Below are 22,460 nucleotides of genomic sequence, written 5' to 3'. Positions count from 1 at the left end.
GTCAGATAACAGAGGCTCTGTGTTTAATGATGGCTGAGCTCAACAGAGCTGCACTGGATGCCTTTACATCTGCACCAATAATGCTAATATTAATCAATATTAAGACTTAAAGTCGGCATGAAAGGGGAGTTGCGCTGGTCTTTTATTCTCTATTGTGCCGTATATCCGAGTGAAACGCTTCTGGAACAAGAACAAATGGCTTGATTGTGTCCGTAGGGAATTGATTGGATGGTTGGATGGTTGTGGTTTGCTATTGGCTGTTCTCATGTGAGTGACAGGTTGCCCCGCCCTTGTCATCAGAGAAGAGAAGAGATGCACAAGAGGGAGGGGAAGTTATCCTTATTCAAGATTATTAAAAAAATAATGATGTGCACCGATAAATCATTTATTTTGTAATAATTTATTCGGATTGGTCAACCAATGCATTCAACAATTAGAAATTTGCCAATATTGACCGTTGTCTATGGAAACACTGTACACCAGACTGATAATCCAGGTAACTGAAACCGTCTCTCGTATAAAGTCAAATCGCATCACGTCAGGTTTATTTGTATTGCTATTTTTAAAGCAGCTTAAGAGACTGAATTACTATTCATGCTTCATTATCACATCTCTCCATAGAGTCACTCTCTGTTGTTATAGACGTAACTGACGCCATCCTGCAATCTCAGGTGTTTGTTGTTGTGAAAATGACCTCCTAGGACTTGATTTTTAATATTATTGTAATATTATTGCTGTTCATCTTGTTGCTTGAATTCTTTTGTATTTTACAATGGAGTATGGACCAAAAAGTGGAAGCTTTATATACAGTATAGCTAATATTGAAAAATAATTGAACCTTAAATCAAGATTTCATGGCCACATATTTACGTATTTGGTATTAGCTGTGCAATAAGCGGTGTAATGTGCAAAATAAACTCATTCCGGGTGAAACGAGACCCGATTACCCTGTCTTTACGTTACTGATCGGCTGATTGTACATCATCTTCACTAATGTTTGTCATGTTTTTGAACCATCATCCACGTGTAGCTCTAGTACACACACACTGATCAGAGTGGAAGAAATGTGATTAAAGTTTATACGCACATGTTTGATGTGATTAACATCGCAGTACTCCTCATATTTTACTCTGATTATGAGCATTATTTCATTAAAGTCCCCCTGAAGTCAATATTTTTATCCCTTAAACTCATCTTTGATAACCAAAATTACATATTTCAATGTTTTTTCCTTGAATTCTTTTTTTTAAAGGAGTAGTTCACTTTAAAATGAAAATTAGCCCATGATTTACTCACCCTCAAGTCATCCTAGGTGTATATGACATTCTTCTTTCAGGCAAATACAATCTGAGTTATATAAAAAAATACCCTGGCTCTTCCAAGCTTGATAATGGCAGTGAATTGCAACCAACAGTTTGAAGCTCAAAAAAGTGAATTGTGAAAATATTCAGCAATGGTGTCGACTTATGAATTTACTCATGGTTTGTCTTAAGGCATATTAAAAACACCACATAGACACATAAACAACATTAAAAGCTGTGTTTTCAACACAGGGGGACTTTAACATAATCAGAAGGTTTACGTGAGCTACAGAACTGCCATAAACACATTATAATCACATTATATTGATTTATGCCGTTTTATGAGATGAGAGGATGACATCACAGAGCGATTACAGGAAACATCTTCACAGTGAACCGCCTTACACCGGGAGCAGTGTGTTGTGATTGGTGTGTTTGGGAAATGCCCCACCCCTTTCCATAACCGCCAGTTTAACACATTACTAACTAACTCAACCAGGTCCCGCCCCTTTATTCTGCGCATGAATTATTTAAATGAGGAATATTGTGACGTGTTTGTTCCCAGAAGAAACTCAAGACTACAGTGGAGGCGTTTCAGGAGTTCAGAAACACTGACACTGATATAGAGAAGAACTCCCGCTGGAGGGACTTTGGAGATTTGCAGAGCTTTTTCATGATCAAACAGCAACAATACACACTAAAGAAAGATGAACATGATGAGAAGCAGAATAGGTCCACTTTAAAACACTGTACATTCCTCAGTTAAAAATGTTGATTGATTGATTGATTGATTGATTGATTGATTGATCTGTGTAGTTGTGGGATACACTTGTGGTTTGGTGTAATTCCTGTGGCTTCATGTAAACAGTGTTTTATGGATAGCCGTGCCACATCTCTTTATGGTTTCTTCACGCAGATAATGTGCCAAGCAAAAGTAGCCATGTTTATTTTTTAAACCGATTATGACATGAGATCAGACATAACTTTACAGACATAGTTCTACCAAAGCAGTCTCATGTTAACCTGTGTCTTACTGTCGTACAGTAGGTGAAAAATTCATAGTGCATGCTAGACTTCCATTAAAACATATCCAGTTTATAAATGCAAAGAAGCGAGGGAATTATTTTCGCTCTCCGTAGTACGGCACAAATGATCTCTATAAACATTGTGTTGAAAATATTCCTGTGAAAAGCTTTGTGGAATCTGACAAAACACTTGGCACACAAACCAGCGCACAGTAGTTACGTGAGAAGGAATCTAGACAACATAAAGTATAGAATGAAAGAAAATAAGTGAGAAAGAGAAAGAGGAGGCATGTGAAAGAGAGAGAGACTGTGGCGGCCCCTGAGGGCCCCTCTGTGTGCTCACTATAGATGAATGAAGGCCTGCTAACCCTTCAACCAGAATGATCTGAGCACATCATTACAGCTCGCGTCTGAAACCTGTGCGCAGCCCGAATCCCTAATCACTCGCTCATTACAGCCTGAACCAGCTCCGCACACAATACGAGTGCGTCCATGCACACTGATGGAGTGCACATATGGGTCAATCATGTGCTTTACCTCACCTCACAGCATCACGGAGGTGCAGGGCTCAATAACACCATGACATGCTCCGTTTATTTCTCTTCTGCACAGTACATGGAGAAAAGTATGCACTGGTAGTTGTGAAAATTGCTACTTTTCATAGGTTGACACTATACATTTTATACTATATTTGACTGCATTTTACAAATAATATGCATGCAGTAATAATTATAATTTAAAAACTTTTAAATATGAATTATTTTGAAGTATTATCATGATTTTCTTTACATTAATTTTGCTCCAAAAGTTCTATAATTTAATCAAATTATAATATTTGTACACAGTGATAAAGAGTAACTAAAATAAGCAATGCTACGGACTTTTCCGGTACATTTTTCTGTAACTCAGCTGCATTATTTAGTACTCTCGACACTGCCGATCCAGAAGATTCCTGTCGAGCAGGGCTTCTCACGTCTGGCCCTCGAGAGTTCAGATCCAGCCCTGAACACACACACCTGATCACACACACCTGAACGAGCTGATCGAGGTCTTCAGGCAGGGAGTGTGTTCAGGGCTGGAGCTAAACTCTGCAGGACAGTGGACCGAATCAGATAGTTTGGTGTTAAATTGCATTGTGCGAGTTAGTGTGATTCAGTTATTAAAACTCGAATGCTGTTTTCCCCTTGCTCTTTGTTTTGACCTAATGGGATGCACGTGTGTGTCCTTGTGTGTGTGTCCTCCAGCACAGATCTGACCTCTGTCTGGACACTCACTGTTGCCCCGAGTCTTGACCCCAGACTGTGTGTGTGTGTGTGTGTGTGTGTGTGTGTGTGTGTGTGTGTGTGTGTGTGTGTGTGTCGTGACTCTGACCCATACTGCCTGGTTATGACGCTATGATATGATTAAGATTCATGTGGTATTTTCTGTTGTAAATCTCAACCACAGTTTACTATGAAAAGAAAACCTTAATTGTGATTGATTGTGTATAATGATTTTAGTCACAACATTTGGGATGTTTAAAATAATTTAAATATTTAAATGTCAGATTTTTACTTAAAACAAAAAAGTTAAATTTCTCTTCATAATGTTTTCAGCCTAATTGTTTAATAAAACGTTGTTGTAGGTCAGCTTATATAAGTTTATGCTATAAGACCTTTTGATAATTGTGCATAAGCAATTAATTCTCAAAATATCTTGAATGTGGAAGTACCTTTCTTCATGAAATAACATATGCAAGAGAGATTCATCCTTCACAGCTAAATTCACAGCATCACACAGATTCTGGAACAGTATCTATAATACTGGAGCATCTTGTGAACATTCCTGTAAATGTAGTTTGTGTCATTCTGTCTCACTTGAGAAAAAAAAAAAAAGACATTAAGGGCTGAAAATATTCACTGCACTCTTAAAGATACAGGTTCCAAAAGGGTTTTTTCACAGCGATGCCATAGATGAAGACTTTTTGGTTCACCAAAGAAACTTTCAGTGATCAGTTCTTAAAAGAACCATTTTTTCTTAGTGTGAAGAACATAAAAAAAAAAAAATCGAACGATGCTTTTGTGCCAAGGAAAGATTCCATGGATGTTAATGGTTCTTCATGAAACCATCAATGCCAATGAAGAACTTTTATTTTTAAGAGATTGAGCAACAAGAACCACCAAGAGTCTTCTGTAGAAAGCAAACTGAGTGTGATACTTTATCAGCACTGATATTAGCAATCGGTTCTGCATTGACTGAAGATATTTCAGTCCAATGAACTCGTGTATTGAACATGTCATTTGATTAATGATTTGATTGCAGTGATGTTTATCTCATCAACATCTTTTCAACATCTTTATTTCAGATGTTTAGTTGCTTTTCATCTATCTTTTACTCCAGCTTTATCGATTTATTATGTAACAAGCTGTTGTGGAGAGCTGTGCGTGTGTGTGTGTGTGTGTGTGTGTGTGTGTGTGTGTGTGTGTGTGTGTGTGTAATTCAAGAAGGGTCAAAAGGTTGTAAAAGCTGTCAGAGAGAGACTCAGAAAGAAAGAGAGTCAGAGAGAGAATCTCTTCACTCTGGACAGTAGCATAAAATTGGGATAATCGCCATCAATTGTGCCTCACAGTGGGCTGCCATTCCTGAAAGAGTGATTCATCCCGATAGAGAGCGGATTGAGCGAGAGGAGAATGGGTCCTGCCCCCCTCCGAGTCCATCCGCTGCTCTCCCACGGTGGGCATATGCATGACATCAGCGGCTGAATGGGGCTGGCATCCTCCCGCATCCCTCTCCATGCCAGATTAAACCCAAAGGGAGGAAGAAGGGGGCACTGACACTTTGGGGAAGGACAAAAGCCCTCAGATGGGTAGCCGGGAAACTTCACATGGTCCTGGCCAAGTTACAGAGAAAAAAAGAGTGAATTCTCTGTTACCTTTCACTGGCCTCCTTTGGCATGGCATTGAGACACATCAAACACACATACCCACACACACAAACACACACACACACACACACACATGTTGTGTTTTCATGTTTTATGGGGACTTTCCATTGACATAATGATTTTTATACTGTACAAACTATATATTCCATCCCCTATACTAACCCTACCCCTAAACCTACCCATCACAGAACATTAGTATGATTTATGAGCTGTTTTCCTCATGGGGACCAAAACATTTACCCATACGGACAAGGATTTGTCCCCTAACCCCATAACTTAGGCATTTACCTGAGCCACACACACACACTGCATTTCACCTATGATACTGGGTGAGGAATTTTAACTCAAGGGATTCCCTTTCGAATAGGAACTGGCACTGAGTTTAAAGACATTTTGCCTGAAGCACAGACATTAGCCTGCGACAGTCGTGACATCACTCTAGCGCGACCGTGAGTATAAAAGGCCACCTATAGAGTACACGTCATCAGCTTTTTTATCTTCATTTGTTTTGAAGCGTGTGAAGGCGAAATAGAATGGCATCCTCTGACAAGTGTTTCAGTGTGTTCCCCTGTGTCCGTGTACCGATGCTGGAGAATACACTCTACATGTGTGTTATTTGTCCTGGTGAGGATCATGAGTGTTCTGTTCTCAAGGGAGTAGTGAGAGTTTGCCAGTGAAAAAGCTCAGTCTGCAACTGTCCCTCTTCTTAAGGGAATTAGGACAGGCGTCTGCTCCCCATGGCCTGGGCCTGATGCAACTGAGGCCCAGTGGAGACTGAGATCCCGGGGCTCGCAGGTCAAGCTAGCGGAGGATTTCCTTCCTCATTTCTCTGCTACCGACGCGAGCGATCTGCTGGATGCGGATGAATCATCTGATCGCGCTCTTCTGGCTTCGAGCCAGGAAGAGCAGGATGGGGCTGTTGAGGGAAAAAGTATAGTAATGGAGCCCTCTCAACCTGTCTGCCCTGCATACAATGAACTGTTAGAGGTAATGGCCCTCGTGTCCGAGAGATTAGATATTGCTTGGTAACGCGAGAAGCCGCAGATTCACAGCGAGGTGGAGAGGTCCTGGAAAAAACATATTCGGCTCGCATTCATCTCTTTCATCACGTGAATTATGCGAATGTGGAGGGGATGTGAAAGTGCGGATATGCATCAATGCCTCTCATTGATTATTCACCTGTCTTTCAATCGGGGAAACATCGATGTTAAAGACTCCGACCCTGCAGTCAAAGCCATTACGAGTAACATCAAAGCTCAGGCGTATGCAGCTGCGGGTCAGGCCGGTGGGGCGTTTCACTCAGTGGCAGTGTTGAAGGCCTATCAGGTCAAACCTGCTTAAACCTGGGTAAAAAAAAATCCTCAGTTCTTCCCCCCATCCTTTCTGGCCCCTCCCCTCCCTCTAAGACCTTGAGTGGGGGTTTGCGAGGTGCTTTTGAAGCAGAACATCAAGTGTGTCTGCTTTCTGTGAGCCGCTGTGATGGCTGTCTCTTAGGTTGAGCGTGAGGTTGAGGTTGAGCGTTCAATCTCCTTCTAGAGAGTAACTCTGTTGGGCATCCGCTCACCTGAGCTGTGGCTGGACAGTGACAACAAGTGTGTCGGCTCGCTGGGGGCCGCTGTGATTGCTGTCTTTTAGGTTGAGTGTGCGTGGCCTCCTCTCTTTCTAGAAAGTGGCTCTTTTGGGCCTCTGCTCACCTGAGCTGCAGCTGGACAGTGACATCAAGTGTGTCGGCTCGCTGGGGGCCGCTGTGATTGCTGTTTCTTAGGTTGTTTGGCCTCCTTTCTCACTGGAGAGTAGTTCTTGGGCCTCCTCTCAATTGGGCTTCGGCTAGACAGTGACATTAAAGGTGTCGACCCTCTTTTGGCCGCTGTGATGACTGTCTTTTAGGATGAGTGTGTCTGGCCTCTTCTCTTTCTAGAGAACAGTTTGTTTGAGGCCCCCGCTCACCTGAGCTGCAGTTAGACAGCAATATCAAGTGTGCCGGCTCTCTCTTGGGCCGCTGTGATAAGCTGTCTTTAAGGAGAAGTATGGTCGGCCTCTTATCCTAGAGCGCTGTTCGGCTGAGGCCTCTACTCATCTGAGCTCCAGCTAAGCAGTATATCAAGTGTGTCAGCTCTTTTTGCAGTCACTGTGATGTGCTGTCTTTATGTTTGAGCTTGGTTGGCCTCTCTCAGGCCTCTGCTCTCTGGAGCCCATCTAGACAGTGAAATCAAGACCGCTGTGATGCCCACCCCGGTAAGGAGGAATTAACGGCAGGCTCTTCCTTGCATAGGGCTTGGAGCTTAGGTTGTGGCCTTAGGGAATAGAGTCACTGACAGTTCCATGTTTGACCGGAGTGAGGGATTGGTCTCCGGCATCTATGTCCGTTGAGCCTTTCTTTGTGCTTGTCATAGCCATTTAGGCAGTTATTCCTTCAGCATGGCAGAGTGGGTACCCGCACCCCAAAGTGTCTTTGGACCCAGTACAAGTTCCCATTTAAAAGTACACGTCACACCTCTCCTCATAAAATTGCACTGGTTGCTAGAAGCCGCAAGCATCAAATTCAAGGCACTGATGTTTGCCTACAGAACAACCACTGGCTCTTCACGTGCCATCCAGAAGCTTGCGATCTGCAAGTGAACGGCACCTTGTGGTGCCATCCCAGAGAGGCAGAAAATTACTTTCACTGACCTTTACCCTGACTGTTCCAAGCTGGTAGAATGACCTGCCTTGGTCTTTAGCCATTTTCAAGAAACGGCTGAAGACGCATCTTTTTCTGCAACACTTGACCCATTATTTAATTATTTTAAACTGAGAACATTAACAGGGAAAAAGCAGAATGATTTATTTGAACTTTCGAATTCTAACTTTCAAGCTTGATTTGAAAATTAGCGTGAGCCCTGTGCTTGATGTCTTTCTGCTAATGTCTTTACTGCGGGTTGCAGAGACGTTAGTTTCAGCCGTAGTGCGCCTGAGGCATGCAAGTCCAAGCGATTGCCTATAATCTTCTAACAAGAATAAACACATATGAACAATTAAATTATTATTGTATTATTCATTATTTTTAATTATCTTGAAACTACCCAAGCAGCGTTTCACGCTCAAATGTGACGGCGGATTTAATACATTACCAAAATGTGATTATAGAATATATTTTAATTATCCATCAAACTGTCATTTTCTCCTTACTGTCTTGCGAGTTAACAATAATGCCTAGCCTGTAAATTACTTGGTGAACAAAGAAAACATTTTGGCATTAGGCATTAGTTAATGCCTAAAAATTTAAGTTTTACCCTTTTAAATAGAATTTAGTTTAGTTCATTTTAAAATTCGTCACCGGAGTGAATGGGAACATGATTTATTGAAAATATTTGAAAATATATAAGTGGTTCTTAACCCTTTATAGGGCACTCATTGAAATACTTGGAAATTCTAAATTTCAACCATAGAGTGTTATTGGAGGATATTATAAGACTTCTAAACATTTGTGAGTTTTTAAAAAAATATATTTTTTTAGGTTGGAAATCAAGGGCAATGAAGTTACCATATATGGTTCCTCGCCAGTCTAGGGTAATGTTTTTCCCTTAAAAAGTGTATATATAAAAATATAATAAAAACACATAAACTTGTTACAAACATAAAAATATTTATTTAGTAACATTTTAAATTATTATTAGGAACATTTTAAATTAAATTATTATTAGGAACATTCATTAAATTAATGAATAGGGTATTCATTTATGGTTTGTGCTCCTAAGAACATCTAATATGATTCATATTTTATAAATGCACATTTGTGCATTTATAAATGTTATAAATAAATGTATACATTTATAAAAGATCTGTACTACTGATCTTTGGTATAGTCAAGTACTGGTGGTACCACTTATTTTAGCAGTAATAAGTCTCACAGTAAAAAAAAAAACACCAATACATGGCATTTAACTATGATAAAAACTGTTTCAAGGGCATAAAACTTACACATAAAGGGTAAATATATAATAAGAAGTGCAAAATATCATTATAAGTATTAAAAACTGTTATAAAGGTAATAAAACTGACCAAAACCACACATATTTCAATATCTATGGCAATATAAAATGTCTATAAATGTGTTACGTTTCCCACTGGATCACTTTATAATGTTATTCAAACCTGTGATAACATCCAATGCACTAGTAAATACTATTGTCCTACGTTATAATCATAGACTGTGGTTATAATGCATTATTTGTAGAAAAAATACCCTAGTACGGCTTTTCTATACGCATAGGGCGTATGTCTAAATATGGACATTCTCTAATCTTACCTGAACAGGGCGTATGATCAAATATGGTCTCACCATTTTTCATGCCACAAATGTCAATACTTTCAAGAAATCTATGCAAACAACACCTATCTCAACATGTTGCACAACTATTCAACCATAGAATGTGTGAGTTTCATCAACTCACAATTTTTTGTTTTGAAGTTATTAGCGCTGATGTGGGAGTAGGTAGTAGCGCATAACCTCACTTTCCAATATCCGGAACGACACTGAAGTTTGAAATGGTCCGCGCAACTTCTGATTGGTCAGATGCCATCATGTGACTATCAGTGACGTAGCCTGATCTTCGCTGATTGGCTAGGAGAAATCTATGCGCTCATATGACAACGCAAACAGGCAGGGGAGACTCAGTTTGAATGCGCGATTAAGTTACCAAATATGGTTCCTCGCCCGATAAAGGGTTAAGTCAATACTTCTTTAATGGCTTGTCAACTTTCCATTCCTCCGCTGCGTGATTCCAGCCAGCGCTGGATTGTTGTCAGCGCGAAACACATTTTTGAGCACGTGAATGCTGTTCTTGTGAATGCTGTTCTTGTCAGTGCTTGAGCGCTGGTCTATGACTGGAAAAATAATAGAGTCGTTGCAAAAGAAATGATACATAGCTTACATGTTGCATTAAACTGGCAGATTTGAGAATGTTGTTGGCAATTATTTTGCAAGTAATTACATGTTTAATCTTGTCTTGCCTGGATCTTTGGTGTAAACTCGTGAACGCCCTCCATGAACACCTGAGCGTTTCCAAATTCTTGCTGTCAACGCCAACGTTGAGAACCACTAAACTAGATGATGTTTTACTCTATTAAATATATTACTTTTGGTTATTTTACACAAATATATGTGCTATATTGCAGTGGTTAAGACTGCATGAATGTTTTCACTTCTGAGCGCGACAAAGAAATTGAATATATTTAACGCTAGTTCATTTTTCTTCCACTTCTCTACTTATTCATCCAGCATTACATTTGTTTATGAATTTTACTTTCATATATATTTTTGGTCACTTGTTTGTTTGCAATATTATGTATATGAGGGTGACCCTGAAGGTGCATTCGCCAGAGTTTAGTTCAAGTTCACAGTGACTAGACTTGACAGATCTGACCCTGCTGTTATTCTTACCTTTTGTCCCACATCTGCATCACTGTGCATGTGTAAATGATATGGGGATTTGCCTGTTGTCTCACACTCAGTAATTGTTTTTTATTTTGTTATTGTTATTGTTTGTATTGTTTATGGCAAAGACTTTGAAGGGAATAGGGTGATAATTTCTGAATGAGACACATCCTTTGTTTTTTTATGTCTCTCACACTCACACGTCCAGTACGCATCCGTTCTGTTCTAAATAACTGGATAGAAACAGCCGAAAGTGAAGAGCCGTCAACATCATGAGTGACCTTGTGTGCAGCTCCTTGGAATATTGAGATTTGATTGCCCAGTCACTGTTATGGTAAATTTAAATGTAGAATTACCATATGTAATGGTAAATTATGGTAAATGGTAAATTATCATATGTAGAGAATCTTAATCATAATGATTTTAATGATTTTTTTTTAAGTTTTACATAATACATAATAATTCTCAGCAACAGACTTTGCCATTGCATGCATGCGATCTCTGCGCCCTGACGTGTGCATGTCAAAATGTCTGAGCAGCCGCCGTGAGTTCTGCCAACGCTTAACATTCTTGTATTCATGGCGACCCATCGAGCGTATGCAAGCTCTGATGCATCAGTTTTATTTTATATTTTAAATACTTTTGTAATGGTCATATTATATCATGGGTAAGTGATAATGCAGCCATGTTTGTTTTTAGATTGCTCCTCAGTCAGGGATTGAGAGCTTGTTACATTTACGACACATAGATCCCACTTCTGGGAGAAGAATAACTATTGTCAATTTATATTTGAAAGGTTATTTTCTCAATTATATGAACATATAGGACATGTTAATGTCATGTTTAATCTGTTTTGGTTTCGTTTTCTCTGTGTTTTATTCCTGTTTTGCCTTCTAGTTAGTTTCCATAGTTCTTAATTAGTTAGCCTGTTCTGTTTTAGTCAGTTATCCACAGTGTATGTAAGCTCTCAGTTTCATGTGTTCCTTTGTCCGGTCTCGGCTATGTTACATTATTCTCCTTTGTTTTAGTTAGTGGATTATAATAAAGACTGTTTTGTTTCTCTACTCCTTCGTCGTGCGCTCTCAATACAACCTACTCCTCACATGCTAGATATCAGTGTGTTTTTTACGAACTATAAAAATTAACAATCTGAAACGCAAGTATCAAATACGAAACGCAAGTAACTTTGTGGGCTGCGCAAATCTAAAATGTGTTGGTCTGAAGAAGCTTAATTACTCATAGGTGTGGTTTGGGCGTAACGTGAAATAAACCAATCAGAGCGACATCTCACATTCCCTTTAAGAGCAGGCACGCTTGTTTCATGGCGGATTGCTATTATAACGGCGGATTTGCCAGGAGCGGTTCACAGCCGAGGAGACCGACGTTCTCGTCAGGGCCGTAAAACACAGAGAAGTGACATTGGGGATGGAGAAACACACCCAGATTAGCTTCGGTTAAACAGACGTATGATAATTTGGGTAAATGTGTAAGCTAGATTTATGCCTATTTTTTCACATCTTCATGGACACAACAATGATTTCCCTCGAGTGGAATATTTTTCTTTGTAATTATGTATGGTTTACAAAAATGAAAACTGCTGCGTCTGTGTGTAGATGAGATAAGCAAAGTGTATGAGCGTTGTGCACACGCTACATTATGGCCAAGCATGCGCCCTTAAAATAGCATCTGAATAACGCGCCACTGACTTTAGACGAGGTTTCTCCTGGTCAGTGGCGGAATTGTTTTCTGGAACTGCAAAATAGCACCAGGGAACGTTTGCGCCGGAACACGCCTCCTCTTTTCGCTGAACCGCCCCCGGGAGTGCAAGTTCATTCCCTAATTTACCGACGTACGTCTGTGGAGGGAAAAGTCCGCTGTGCAAAATAGGAATGATACATGCGTCGGTGTACAAAGTCAATTGCGCTGGGTGCAAGATAGAGCCTCTTGTCTTTGTATTTTGAACGTTGTTTGAAAACACTGAAAGTTTGTGATTATATAAATCCTATATGAGCGTGTCAATCTCTGGCAGAGCATGAAAGCTGATTTGTGTTTAGCAGTCTTGTAAGTGTGATTGTATTGCAGCTTTCCTTGTGACAGGCATGGTTTCGTGGGCCGGTTACAGCATTTCAGAGGGCTGTAGTTTATGGACCCCTGGCCTAAATACTGTTTGGCACAGAGCGAGAGACAAACCCTGTTTAGGTCTAGGACGACTGGAATCCTTGACAATGGGAACTTGGACATGTTTGTAGCTCACTTTCTTGGCTGACTGGATCACCTTCTGCTGTGTTTTGCCATCGTGAATGAAGCAGCTCACAGATCTGGCACTGACGCAGTCAGTCAGGACACTGCATTAGTAGAGCATTGGTAGAACTTGTATATGCCTTATTACCACAGAGTTCCAGATGCCCAATGCTATCCTCGAATATAATACTTGCTTAGTGTGTTAAACGTGAATCCATAAGTGTGAGTCTTAAGTCTTTTAGCAATGACCAACACCGTTGACATGTTTGTGTGCAGCAAATCACGCATTTAATATGTGAGTCAAACAAACTCATGCAATCCATCGGTCTCATATGGGCTAGAATGACTGTGTGTGTGTGTGTGTGTGTGTGTGGGGGGGTTCAGGTAAACCCTACATATTGGGGACAAAATGTCTGAAATGACTGGAATAACCAAAGCCATTTAACAGAACAGGAATCATACATCAGTTAACAACACACCAAACTTGAAAAAGGTAGAACGTTTGGATGATAAATTTTCACTTAGACATCAAAAATAGCAAAACTTCCTGATCTCCATCTGTTCCTTGAAGCTGGCGACGAGATCTACCCCGTAGGGAAACCAGCATTGCCTCATTAAGACAGACACATGTGCCATTCTGCCAGTTCCTCTAAACACGCATCCAATTAAAAATGTGTAATTACACAAGATCACACATGATCAGCCAACATGAACACCAGAGTGTCACGTCTGTGAGAGGGAGCAGTGCTAATGCGTTTGCAGGGTGTACATGTGCATTGCTTATTTTCACACCATATATTCTGACCTAATTTTATTTTATTTTTTCTCAGAATCAAAGTAAACCAATATGTAGATTAAACAGGATTTTAAGAGCGGTCATGTTAAATGGTGCTGATATCTGACATAAACTGTGGATGTACACTGACTGATTTGAGAACCCTATTAACCTTATAGCAACATTGTTTTGCTAGAGTAGTAATAACGGGGCTTTAAAGTGTATTAGGAGAAAATTTAATTGCTTTTAATTTACTTTATTTTTTTTAACTGCTAACAAATTAATAAAAGAAGCTATCCAATATGAAATAAGACAAAGCAGAACTGCAGTATTCAGGCCTGGTTATAATTTTATTCTAATAACCTGTCACTAAATGTGTCCTCTGATGTTCATCATACATCACTTGATTTGCTGAACAAAAACTGTATAAATATAGTTCCTATTAGTAGGAACCCGAACACAGGGTGATGATGCCATGGCAACACATCAGTGCTATAGAATCGTGTCAGTTGATTGGCTGATGGCGCTAAAACATCGCTCATAAGGAGCTGTCAGAGCCTCCTTATAAATACACACATGGTGCCATTGTGTCTGATTTTTCTTTCTGCAGTGCACAGTTTGTCTCAGCCCGTTGTCCTACAACTCACGCTGAAGTGAAATAATTCCACTTTTGAGTGGCAGTTAGGTGGCTTCAGCCTTGCACACTATGACGGTCTCGAAAGCCTGTCAAGCTCATTTCAAGAGGCACAGCAGTGGATGCCAAGGCTTGACACTGAGGGCTACCAAGCGAATGACAAATGATTGAAGATCCTGTTGGTTCCATACTGAATTTTGTTCAGATGTAACTCCTTTGACGCTTAAGGTGTATGTAGTTCCTGCTTTAAGATTTGGCTTTGCCTAATAGAGTCGGTGCATTTTCTAGTGTTTTCACCCCTGGGCATTCGGGCTGAAAGTGAATGGAAGTTTGACTCCTGGATCACAAGTTCTTATCATTTGACAGGTCTACATTTTATGTATAGATATTGGTGTGCTACTATGTGTGCCACATGGGCTGAGCTACTGTTTGCATAGCGTGACTGCATATCATTCCCACTGCGTCATCTTGCAGCGTTGAGTTCATTGGAAAGTCTAGGTTACTGATGTAACCCTGATTCCCTGAGTGGGAACAAGACGCTGTGTAGCTTCTTGGGCTTGTGCCCTTTACAGACAAATCTAATGCAGTGGTGCCAAGTATGGGCGAGTAAGGCTCCTTATGGGCGTCATCCATCAGCCAATGAACTGGCGTGATTCTGTAGGACAACGTGACCACTGATGTGTTCCCATTGCATCATTACGCAGCGTCTCGTTCCCACAAAGGGAACGTCTTGGTTACGCAAGTACCCTTGTTCCCTTTTTGTCAGTCACGTTCAACGTTACGTCAGAACAACTGACGACTCGGGATCCCAGTTCATCAGTCGTTCTGACGTAACGTTGATTGTGACCGACTAAAAGGGAACCAGTGTTACCTCACTAACCTAGATGTTTTGTTGTTATTTGTATGATTTTTATGTAAATGCCAGCTGTCCCTTCACATGCTCATGCCATGACTCCACCTATTTACTCTTTTGTCTGTTTTTGTCTGCAGTTCTGGAAACATGCCGAAGCACGTGGAGGTCAGAATGCATGAGAGCCACCTGGAGCCCATTGAGGCGAGGCCGAGGTCCAAATTTATCACAATATGCCAGAAGCTGCGCAAGAACTTGCTACTCACACTGACTGTCCTGGGTGAGTGCTCTTCAACATTTGACAGTGATGAACAGTTTCACAGCACTCGTAGCATCATTACACATAGAGCTATGCTGAATATCTGGACAGGAGAGGCTCAGAACACCACGGGAAACAGCTGACTGTAAATCCTGCTATTTGTTTTAAACCTCCGTCAAATAAAGTGAAATAAATTGTGGGGAATGAGTATTCCTGCAGAGAAAATATGCTTTCACTTACTGCGACTGAAGCATTGTTGAACACAGTATATATTTGAACAGGTGAATATGCGATGAGCTCTAGAGAGTGTGTATAGCAGTTAGTGTCTCTGTGAAGAAATCCGGCGTGGGCGGGTGTGATACATGTGCGATATGTGTGTGTTTCAGGGCGTAACAAACAAACTTCTTTGCAGGATTATAAAGCCAGAAAGTAATCTGCCTCAGCATTAGTGCTGTAAAGAGTGTTAGGTCCATGTAGAGCTGAACGGCAGAAGACTGCACTATTCCCAGAGCCTTCACTACACACAGATCTGGATAATGACGCCTCATACAGCATTGTTCCACAACACAATATCTGAAAACATGCTGTGTGTATGTCATGGTACATATGACTACCCAGACCTGAATTTCAAGACTCAATAAGACTTTTATTTCTAATTCAGCCCACTACACATGATCAGTCAATCATGCAATTTTTTCACATTTATTTAACATCTGCCTTTGGTTTCAGAGGACCTTAACTGGGTGGTGAGATTATTAGTTTGGAATCACATATGTTCAGGAATACTTTGTCCAAATGATCCAAAAGAAGGGCTTCTCTTTCCCCCATCCCAGGTGTGATTTTGGGAGCGGTCTTTGGTATGCTGCTGCGTGTCGCTTCTCCGATCGATGACAACATTGTCATGGTCATTGCCTTCCCTGGAGATATTCTAATGAGGATGCTGAAAATGCTCATCCTTCCCTTAATCATCTCCAGCTTAATCACAGGTAACACACAAACCTCCTCTTTTAATGAGCCGTCGACTGTCCACATACTGTACAACAACTTCTACTGATAAATAATGCCTGTATGTGTTATATTACACTAACAAACAGAGGGAGAGAGATCAATAATCCTTAACCCTTATGCCTTTTGAAAATATGGTCATATCTTTGATTTAATAAAGCCAAAATCTGCTGATGCAGAGTAATGTGATAAAAACTGTGCTCTGTCTTTTTAAGTTGCACTGTCCTCATAACTGATGTTTGCTTTTGCTTCAGCTGCACTGTTTACTGTATTTACTCTTCAGAGTCAAAGCATTCTCTATGGTGTTATTTACAGCTGGTCACTTCATGCACCTCAGTGATTCGATTATTTATTACTATCTGATTTGCATATTCCATCTTACACTTGGCAACATTAACATATCTTCACAAAATGGGAATAAATCTGATGTTTAATTCCTGTGTTTGCACTAAATGAGACTCAACTGAGCTCCCGTCACAAACGCCTCCTCCTGAAGTCTATATTGCAATCTGTCTCAAACGCTTGGTCTCTTCATGATTATATATATTCCTGTAGTTCAGTCAGTAAAGCATGGCGCTAGCAAAGCAAAGATCATAGGTTTGATTCCCAGGGAATGCATGAACTGATAAATGCAGTGTAAGTGTTTCTGGATAAAAGTGTCTGCTGAATGCTTAAATGACTGTATGGCTGTGAATTGGCCAAGTGTAAACAGCCTCTAAGTTTAAATTCTTAAATAACACAAAATCTTAACAAAAACTGTCCTTCAATGTCTGTGTATTCATTATGTAAGAGATAAATCATTGAATGCGGAGGGCAGCTGTGAAGGAAGTCTCTCCTGTAGAAGAAATCCCCTTTTCTTAGAAAGAGAAGGGTCTTTTTTAAGTCATTATGTTTTGTGAACATGTTTAAATATGTTGAACTTTTGGTTTGATAACTCATTTTTCATGCCCTCTGTTTTTACCATTAACAGACAACAGTGTCCAACAGACATTCACAAAAGTTCTTTAATATATTTTTATATAATTAAACTTCTCTAAACTTTAATTTTCCCTCATGCCAATTCACTGAGGTTTAACACAAAAGTATAGAAAAGGGTCATGATTCCGTTTAGTGGAGCTTTTGCATGTCTTTGTGGATAGCAAGGGTCAGGCTGTTATATTTTTTTGTTATAGCATATGTATTATTTATCATATAAATAAACAAAGTTATGAGCCAATAAATGTATAATTTTAGAGGTGGATTTACACAGCAATCACATTCACAGGATTCTTGTGCACAGACAAAAGAAATAAGATGTGTGCTGACTGTCATAAAAGGGATGTTTAAAGATTTTTACTCTATGACTGCTTTCATAGCAATGCATTAAAGCAGATTGAGCTAGACTAGAGTGATAAAAGCTATATATCAAGACATTTGAGCTGGTGAATATGAAACAATGACATGACATTTCCCCAACCAAGGTCTGGCTGGTCTGGATGCGAAGTCAAGTGGTCGCCTGGGTTCCAGAGCCATGATCTATTACATGACCACTACTATCATTGCTGCTGTGCTGGGCGTGATCCTGGTGCTCCTCATCCACCCTGGAAATCCAAAACTCAAGGAGAATCTCGGAGAAGGAGCTAAGAATGATGAGGTTTCCAGTCTGGATGCCTTTTTTGACCTTATCAGAAACCTCTTTCCTGAGAACTTGGTTCAGGCTTGCTTCCAGCAGGTACAACGCCAGTTGATACAGCATACGTGTTATGTATATATGGCTGGGGGAAATAAAATAACTGATGCAGCATACGCAAAGTTTCCACATTCATTTGGACATTGACTGTGAAAATATAATTCATTAGTTTCTTACGTAAATACAGCACTAGTAAATACCTGCATGTAATTACACTGTTGACTGACTGAACACTTAAACACCAACACCAACAGCTATATGTACTGTGTCATCACACTAAGCAGACTGTATTAAATGCTTAATGGTTGAGCATTTAACACAGTGGGACAGTGGGACAGGAACAGGAACTTTAAGTGGGACAGGAACTTGCAACAAAATGGTGAATTGATTGAGGTGATGTTTAAATGCACAGATCCAGACCGTTGTGAAGAAGGTAGAAGTTCAACCTGACCCCGTTGACCCCAACAGCACCATGTCTGACTTTCTCTCTAATGCCACCAAGCCACCGCCCATTATCATAGACAAGAAAGCTCTAGAGTTCAAGAGTGGAATGAATGTGCTGGGTAGGGCAACCATTCTCTCAAATATCTTTAGATAAATCCTTACCCTTTCATTTATTTATCTTTTTTCATCTTTGTCTTTCAATATGTTCCAGGTCTAATTGGATTCTTCATTGCCTTTGGAATTTGCATGGGCAAGATGGGAGAGAGAGCTAGGCTTATGATTGAGTTCTTCAACATTCTCAATGAGATTGTGATGAAGCTTGTCATCATGATTATGTGGTCAGTTGGACTTTTCATGTCCTCTAGCTGAATAAGAAGTCTAGTGATTATGTTTTATACCGATGGACTCACATTATGGACTGACTTTATACTGTAGGTACTCACCCTTTGGCATCGCCTGCTTGATCTGTGGAAAGATCATCTCTATTAAAGATCTGGAGGTGGTGGCCAGGCAGCTGGGGATGTACATGGTGACGGTTATTGTTGGTCTGATCATCCATGGTGCCATATTCCTGCCATGCATCTACTTTGCAATTGTGAGGAAAAACCCCTTCACATTCTTCATGGGAATCTTCCAGGCCTGGATCACGGCTCTGGGCACAGCTTCTAGGTATGAAGTTACACTACATTATCTACATTCTATGTAGCCATACATTTGTAAAAAAAAAATATAAAAAAAAAAACATTTTTAGCCATACATTATACATATATATTTACATTTTGCATCCATAGTGCAACATAATCACAAAAATAATGTATTATCAGAGTAAGAATAATCATTTTTGTCTTTTCATCTTCTAGTGCTGGCACTCTGCCTGTAACTTTCCGTTGTCTTGAAGAAAACCTTGGTATTGACAAGAGAGTTACACGTTTTGTGCTTCCAGTTGGAGCAACAATTAACATGGATGGAACAGCCCTTTATGAGGCTGTAGCTGCCATTTTTATTGCCCAGATGAACGGAATTTATTTAGATCCTGGTCAGATCGTCACTGTCAGGTAATAATACCTTGGTTCGTAATTATATTATGAACCAACATCCACCTATTAATTCATGCACTGTGCACCAACTAAATGTTATAATTATTCAATGTTTTTTTGTAGGTGAATGTTCAACAATATGCATTTGTTCCTCCCAAGTTTTTCCCCCCAAAACACCCAAATGTAACATTTCACTTACCAGAAACTGCATTATGCATATCAAATAAAAAGTGATTTTCTTATTAGCTGTCAATTTTTCTTGTCCTCTGCTGAGGCATACAGTAGCACCAAATCTTAAATAAAGTATAAATAAATTAAAAACACCTAACACACTAACAAAATAGTCTAATTTTTCAACTGAGGTCAGTTCAGTGTCAATCCAGTTCTGTTCAATAACTGTGTAAAGTTCATCAATTATAAAATTAGTTCAATTCAGCTATGAAGCAGCTCTGTAGAATGAGAGTGAAGTCCTCATCCAGCTCAGATCAGTTCTCATCCATTAGTGTCAGTGCAGTCAGATCAATAATATTAGCAAAGCAAGGCAAGGCAAGGCAATTAATTTATAAAGCACTATTTAAAACAACAGTTAAACACCAATGTGCTGTACAATTCTTAACCATGCAAAAAGCAAACATACAGTCCACACCAATATTACACAACACAGCAATAGTAGTAGTAGAGGTGAAGGAGGAATGGAGGGGGCTTTGGAGGTGGCTGAGGCGATGGTACAGGGAAGACAGGAAATGAAGAGGGGATGGTGCAATACGGACGACGAGACCCCGGCGACGATGATGAAGGGCGTCTGACGGCACAGACCCAGAGATAACAGCCCATGGTGGAGACGAAGGAGGGAGGAGCCAAGGTGGTGTGGAGGCAGATGTCAACTGGGCGACGACCGACGGAAATGGAGCTGATGGATCCCAGGACGCAGACGGAGAGCCGACTGATATGAGCGACATCTGAGGTGGAGCCAGACTGCCCGAGAACTGAGGTGATGGCGGTGTGATGGAGGACTGAGGCGTAACCAAAGGTCCGTGGCAGAGGTGGAGTGATGACTGACCAAGGGGGAGCCGGTGAGACGAGGGAACCCGGTGAAGCCGTAAGGCCGAGGGTGTCTGGAGGAGCCAAGGTGGAGCTGACAGGTCGATGGGCCGAGACTGAGCAGGACGATCTGAGGCGGGAGGCTGAGCCACTGGATCTATCCGCTAAGGGTCTGATGGTGGTTGTAGGACCTGAGGCTCATCCAACTGTGTTCTGGACCGAGGGTAAATACACTCTAGACACCGGATTATATTGTCCCTCCAGTTCAGCCCTGGGGTGTCTGGGAGGTCTACGGGGTGATGGTAATTCACCCAATCCAGAACAGTGACTTCAGGGTCTCGTCATCAAAGGAGCTGGTGATGGCAAGAAGGCAAAATTTCTCCATGAAAATAAAAAATGTGTGGCTCTTCTGAGCCACAGCAGCGAAAAAGTATTCCATTCTTGGGTCCGATATTCTGTTACGCTAAATCCAAGATGAAGATGAAGCGAATATAATGCAAGGTTTATTCCTTCTTCAGGAAGATGGTTTATCTGCCCATGCTTTATTTGCTTTGAGTCATTGGATTCATTGTGTTTCAGCAACTGACAATGTGTGGAATGATTGTTGGAACACGATGGCTTTTTGGAAGTATTTATCTCTGTGTCCTCACGAGTAAGAACATGCAAGGTAAGTTTGTGTAATGTTTGGTTGTTTGGCATTTGCCAACTGTGCTCGAATGGGCTTGTTGAACCGGCTGCACTTTTAAAATGAAAGTGTTTCTCCCAAGGTTCATTTTAAGGAAAGAAGGGCAATCTGCTATCACCCATCGCTCTAATTCTGGGGTTCACAAGGTGCTGCATGAGCTAGAGTTTTGGGGATTCGATGTTGAGCTTGAGGCATCTGACAGAGATCAGACAGTCTCTGCTTCTCTCTCACTCTGTGCGGTGTATTCTCTGAAGAGTTTGCACATAAGGAGTTGGTATCAAGTCTGGAAACTCACAATGCAATTTCTATTAACTTGTATTATGTCTCCGTTTTCTATCACTGCAAATGATTTAGCACTTTTGGCTACAACATTCTGCTCACACGATCAGTCACTCCATGACTGATTTGCATGTTCAGGTTACATTGTGTTACACATTTCAGATGACAACAGTTCAACTGTGAGTTTTGGATACAATAATTTCTCATTCATGCTCCACGTAATAATGCCATTGGAGCATAGGAGCAGTGCTCACGACCACAATGTCATGATTTCAACAGTGTGTGTCCCTATGGGGATGTTCATGTTAAATTGGCTGTACATTCTCCCGTTTTGGGATGGGCTAATCAGAAAACCATGTCAGACTTTTTAGACGTATCTGTCTTTCTCCTCGCTGTCCTTGGGATTCTGCTTTGTCAGTTCTGTTTTCAGAGGATTCAGTAGGACAGCGCCTGACATGTCTGGATGTCTGACATTTCTGTCCCTGGATGATTACTTCTGCTTTCACATCATGATCTGGCCTTTTAGTAAAAAAAAACATACAAACAGTTTTCTTGACATTAAGATGTAAACATGATTTGATCAGTCAATTTCTGTGCCGCCTGTTGTTGACTTTTTGCATGTACATACAAGACAGCATCATCAGCATACATTTGACAAATAACATCTAGAGGAAAGACATTTGGTAAAGTATTTGCATACACACTAAACAACAATGGACCTATGATAGGAGAAGAACATCACCTGGTTTTACCTCTGATGTTGTGAGAATCACTGCTAATTCCGTCTCTGTTGTTGTCGCATGTTGATGTGGAACAGAAGGCAATGTTACAGATTAAACTGATAATTACAAAGGGAGTGTACTAGCTAGAGGTATT

At 40.5% G+C, this 22,460-nt stretch overlaps 1 protein-coding gene across 2 annotated transcripts in view; it reads left to right on the top strand.

Moving 5' to 3' along the window:
- slc1a2b (solute carrier family 1 member 2b) overlaps positions 1-22,460 on the top strand; it is a 52,865-nt gene that overhangs the window by 13,023 nt on the left and 17,382 nt on the right. For both annotated transcript variants that reach the window (XM_079858989.1, XM_079858988.1), the window contains exons 2-8: positions 15,306-15,445; positions 16,258-16,410; positions 17,890-18,140; positions 18,511-18,661; positions 18,754-18,880; positions 18,978-19,211; positions 19,403-19,597. In XM_079858989.1, the coding sequence (XP_079715115.1) occupies positions 15,316-15,445; positions 16,258-16,410; positions 17,890-18,140; positions 18,511-18,661; positions 18,754-18,880; positions 18,978-19,211; positions 19,403-19,597 (1,241 nt within the window). In that variant the 5' untranslated portion in view covers positions 15,306-15,315. The remainder of the gene's footprint in view (positions 1-15,305; positions 15,446-16,257; positions 16,411-17,889; positions 18,141-18,510; positions 18,662-18,753; positions 18,881-18,977; positions 19,212-19,402; positions 19,598-22,460) is intronic.

This window comes from Squalius cephalus (assembly GCF_949319135.1).
Source record: "Squalius cephalus genome assembly, chromosome: 23".
In the NCBI taxonomy this organism is placed as follows: domain Eukaryota; kingdom Metazoa; phylum Chordata; class Actinopteri; order Cypriniformes; family Leuciscidae; genus Squalius; species Squalius cephalus.
The sequence above is the reverse complement of the archived record's forward strand: the minus strand, read 5'-3'. Positions and strand labels throughout refer to the sequence as shown.